At 37.1% G+C, this 5,085-nt stretch overlaps 1 protein-coding gene across 1 annotated transcript in view; it reads left to right on the plus strand.

The window, feature by feature from the left end:
• Positions 1-3,421, plus strand: part of LOC130549721 (phospholipase DDHD1-like) — a 24,695-nt gene extending 21,274 nt beyond the window's left edge. Inside the window, exons 2-3 of the mRNA XM_057327019.1 lie at positions 1,829-2,104; positions 2,373-3,421. Of these exons, the coding sequence (XP_057183002.1) occupies positions 1,829-2,104; positions 2,373-2,554 (458 nt within the window). The 3' untranslated portion in view covers positions 2,555-3,421. The remainder of the gene's footprint in view (positions 1-1,828; positions 2,105-2,372) is intronic.
• Positions 3,422-5,085: the final 1,664 nt, after the last annotated feature.

Below are 5,085 nucleotides of genomic sequence, written 5' to 3' on the forward strand. Positions count from 1 at the left end.
GTGCGTGTTGTGTGTGTGGAGTGTTTTGTGTGTGGGTGTGTCTGTCTTCTGTGTTTTCAACCTTTTCTTGTTTTTGCAGGTACAACTTTGATTGTTTTGCTTGTAGTCAATGTGTCTCATGTGCAGCTGCTTTGTAACAATGAAAATTGTAAAAGCGCTATATAAATAAAGTTGAGTTGAGTTGAGTTGAGTGTTCAGAAATCGCTGCCATGCCCGCCCTCTCTCTCTCTCTCTCTCTCTCTCTCTCCTCACTCTTTCTCCCTCCGCGCTTCCAAGCGCATTTGTGTTTCATGTATTTGTTTGTTTTATGCGATCGTCATTGTTTTTGTTATCATGTAGAGTAGAGTTTAATAAACAACCATATATATTCATTTGTGATGGGTTTTCTGTATTCACGCTCACAGGCTTGGTCCCTTTTACTGTGTTTCGATTTACGCTACCTTTGCTCTAAATCCTGTTTTTTAAAGTCACGTTACTTATGGCCATGAGATAATGTAAAGTATATAATATCATTGAGGCATTTGCTGGACGAATGCATACAAGTATTGTTATGCCTTATATTACTAATCAGAGACCGTAAAATATGTATATTTGATCACTAAACTAAACTAAACTGATTCCTTGACTGAAATTGATGTTTTAAATAACTCATTTCATGGATATGATCTTGAAAGATCTGGTGGAGAACCATATTTGGTGAGCTTTGCTCATCAATATAATAACGTTAGCTAAAACCGCTACAAACGCCAAGGTCATGGGTTCGATCCCAGGGTATTTCACATACTTAGAAACAAATGTATAGTACAATACAATGTAAGTTGCTTTGGATAAAAGCGTCTGCCAAATGCATACATGTAAATGTAAATATGAGATGTGCTGGTTTAAGCTGGTAATGTGCTGGTCATGTGCTGGTCCTTAGCTGGTCATAATGCTGTTTTAAGATGGTCCTGAGCAGGAGCTAATTGCTTAGGAAACGCTCAAAACCAGCTCACATCAGCTACCATGCTTCAAAACCTACCTAACCAGCATATGCATTTTTTTTCAACAGGGATTAACGCTCATAGAATATCACATAGTTGTTTTGTCAAACCTTTTTTCCCCTGTCTGCAGTTACCCCTGCCTGTCTGACCACGATTATAATAAAACTACATGACCCAGTCAACAAATTGTTTATTTAATATAATTATTATACAATAAAATATTAATTTAAATAAAATAAAATTTAACTAGTTATATTATTAGCCATTGGCCAGACCGATCAACCAACACAGACCTGAAGTTAATTTCGGGCCAGGCGCATACGTCCGTTGAAACCATCTATATTTAATATTAATTAGTGAGTTGAGTGTGTGCTTGAGTTGAGTCTGCGCAGATTGCATAAACTTGAGTGAACATAAATTGTAAAACATAACCTTCTAAATGGCTAGTGATTAGACATAGTTACCACCAAAACTGGGCATGATTCTTGTAATTTCTTTCACTGTGACCCTTGTCCAAAGACTGACCACGCAGACACCCTCATCGCCCATTTTCAAAAGAAACGGGAGATTTGGAAATTCTTTTTGCTTTTTTATTTGTACCTGTAGCTGTGTGTTCACACAGATTAGGTTGTATTTGAGTGCCAAAGATGTAATAATGTTGTCACAAATATATCAAAACATGTCAAAAACAACTTGACATGTGAGTGCATTTGACAGTCTTTGCATTGACATTACTACACTTAAAGCAATAGGGATTTGGCTTACTTTTGAGTTATCTCTGAGGGGTAGAGTAAATGTTGTCTTTTGCTTCACCTTTCATAACTTCTGTGGTCTGTTTGTTTCTCCAGGAGCTGCAAGTATTGGTAAAGGCATAGGCGGTATCCTCTTCTCCCGATTTTCCCGCTCCAGTGGCCAGGTAGGAGGTGTAGAGGAGGAGCCATCAGACTCAGAGGGCAGTACATGTGACAAAGGAGATGGGATAACAGGAGAAGAAGCCAAATCTGTGCCACCTTATCAGAAAATAGAAGAGAAGACAGAGGTGAAATTTGAGGAGAAGCAAGACGAGAAGGCAGCAGACATCAGCATATCACAGTCAGCCTCTGCTATTATGGATTACTCCTCCTGTAAGCATTGTCTTCTCAAAGTAGTCAATTTCCACTTTGATGAAATTGTCAATATTCATTTACATGATAGTTAAAGGTGACAATTTAATGTGGAAAGCAAATTATAGTGATAATTATAGTGATTGTCTCACCATTGGCATTGCACTTTTAATGGTTCTCAGTGTTTTGAAAATCTGCTCACCCACATTTTTTTATAGCTATTGTTTATAATAGAAGTTTGTTTTTGTCTGAAAAAAATATTTTAAACCTCTATTTTACTGTTTTTCAGTGGAGCTTGAGAAGCGTCTCGACTTTGAGTTAAGGGAGGGCTTGGTGGAGAGCCGCTATTGGTCAGCAGTGACGTCACACACAGCCTACTGGTGTTCCCACGATGTGGCTCTGTTTCTGCTAACGTTCATGTACAAGCCAAATGAAGTGAATGATATGGCAGATGATAACCTTGAATCTTAACACACACACCTATAAACTCCCACACCACTTTTAATTAAAATAGATTCTAAAATCGTTTAATTTAGCAGACCTTGTTCACTGTGCATCAGAGACCCTGTCATTGCCTGTTTTTTATTAACATTTTTATTTTAAAAAATGCTTTCCTGTGGCTCAGTGGTTAGAGCATGGCATTAGAAACGCCAAGGCCATGGGTTCGATCCCAGGGATTGCACATTCTTAGTAACAAATGTATAGTATAATGCAATGTATTTAAAGCATCTACCAAATGCATAGATGTAATTTAGAAGCACACATATGGAAGAGACAAAACTCAATTTCCCCAAACAAAAATATGTTCCCTTATGTCGATGAGAAGGTGACAACTATCATACTTTTTGCAGCTTGGATATTTTGGCAATTCACTCAAATCTCAGTTTTAAAAGCTCTTCTTCAGTTCGACTGACATTTATTTTGATAAATTTTGATAAATTTGTTTTATTTGCCTGAACACACAAAATGGTTATTTTTATTAATTAGACATTATTAGTATATGTTTACATCAAGGAGATACACAATATGTATTGCTCATTAAAGTGGCCAAATATTGAGTTGATTGTCAACAGGAGAAGTAAACCTGATGCAAGATATAATTTGAAGAGAATTAAAGGACTAAAAAGAAGTGCAATTTTTATTTCATGCATTAGTCTGTTCTCTACACCCACATGATAGGCACAGGAATTTACTGCATATTTGAATGCACTGAATTACACAAAGACTACGTTCACACTGCCAACTAAATCAGATTTTTTTGCTCATGTGACCCAAATCTGTTTACTGCATGACAGTGTGAACAGGACAAACCACATGGAATCCGATCTTTTTAAATCTGATCTGAGCAACTTCCAAATGTGGACCTAAATCAGATACAGGTCTGATGTTTCGCAATGCGCCCTCAGTCTGAACGTTCATATCGGAATTATGCGTTGTATTATAGATTTGCCACGAATCGCTCTGTCCAAACACGACGGTGGCCACCACAGTACAAAAATATGTCGTTCTCATGTTGACGCAGGGAATAGATTTTGCGGGCATTAGAAGGACTGTAAGAAAGAGCGATGTCTTATGTATAACATAAAATAAAAGGTTTGTGGATTTTAAGTTTAAAAAGAAGCATAAAAGTCAGGCAGGAGCAAGGACCTGTGTTAATATTATAAAGACTTTCCAGCAGAGATGTGTTAAGACTCGCAGTACTAAGGCTTTTAGCAGAGATACTCACAGATATCTATGGAGATACTTTCCAGCAGAGAGATGTTGGAGAGAAAGATCGTCTAAAAATCAACCCTGAGCAGTGTTGGTTAAGTTACTCTGAAAAAGTAATTAATTACTAATTACACATTCGATAATGTAATTAGATTACTGTACAAGTTACTCTCTTCAAAAAGTATTTAATTACTTATTACTAATTACTTTCTATATCCTACATCAACCTTGATGAGTTAAGTGATTCAAGGATAGACATGAAACGGCTCTTTTAATTCATTCAAAAAAATTATATAAAACTACATAAAGTATTATTATTAATTACAAATGTGAGAATTATACATTAAAGGTACAGTGCGGGATGTTTTGTATGATCTATTAACAGAAATGCATTAACGTAATGAAAAGTTATGTTTTTATTACCTTAGAATAGACCAGTTGTATCTACATAGGGAGCGGGCCTATCTACATGGAATTTGTTATGTTGCGCAGCCATGTTTTGTACAGTAAGCTCTAACGGACAAACAGCTCTACAGAGCGCGTTTCGTATATGTTGGTCTTCGTGTGTGTTTTTAGACGCAGCTTGCGTCATCACTGAGTTAAAGACGCACAAAGTAGTAAGTTGTAGTACGGAGAGGAGGAGTAGTCATTGTCTAGCTGAAGCAACTGATTGTTCTGTCTTAGAAGTTTTGATAAAATGGAGGACCATGCGTATTGTGCTCAAGAGCCGACAGAGCGCGTATCTCCGTTGTCAAAGAAGCGCAAACGTGATGCTGCCAGACGAATTAGAGACAAACAGCGGCAGAAATCCAGGATAAACATCGGTGTATCTATTACCAGATGGAAGCCACTGTTGACAGAAATGTTTTCAAGGCGACGCCGAAGTTGCCTGTGTTCTGCTAGACTGGTAAGATAATTCAACATTTTAAATGTTTCCACTTTTTCAATGTTTACCAAACAACTGTTTTGTTGAAACGATAACGTTAGCATTTTATACAAATGGCCATATAACCTCCGAATAATAATGTTTTTCCGTCCCTGCGGTACGTACTCCAGTTGTTCCTGACTTTACAAAGGGGGAGACAAACGTCTACTAACTTACACCTAACTGCCTATGTCGCTGTCAGATCAAACGCTTTGAACAGCGTTGCTATTTACGATAAGCTAACTTTAGTTACTTCACTACTCTCAGCGTGTACTAGATAGCACGCAAGAAATATATCTAATTATAGAATTGTAACAGTAACTTTCGCAATAGAATACATGTTAAATGATTAATTACATTAATATAT

This window comes from Triplophysa rosa, unplaced genomic scaffold (assembly GCF_024868665.1).
Source record: "Triplophysa rosa unplaced genomic scaffold, Trosa_1v2 scaffold15_ERROPOS267728, whole genome shotgun sequence".
NCBI classification, from domain to species: domain Eukaryota; kingdom Metazoa; phylum Chordata; class Actinopteri; order Cypriniformes; family Nemacheilidae; genus Triplophysa; species Triplophysa rosa.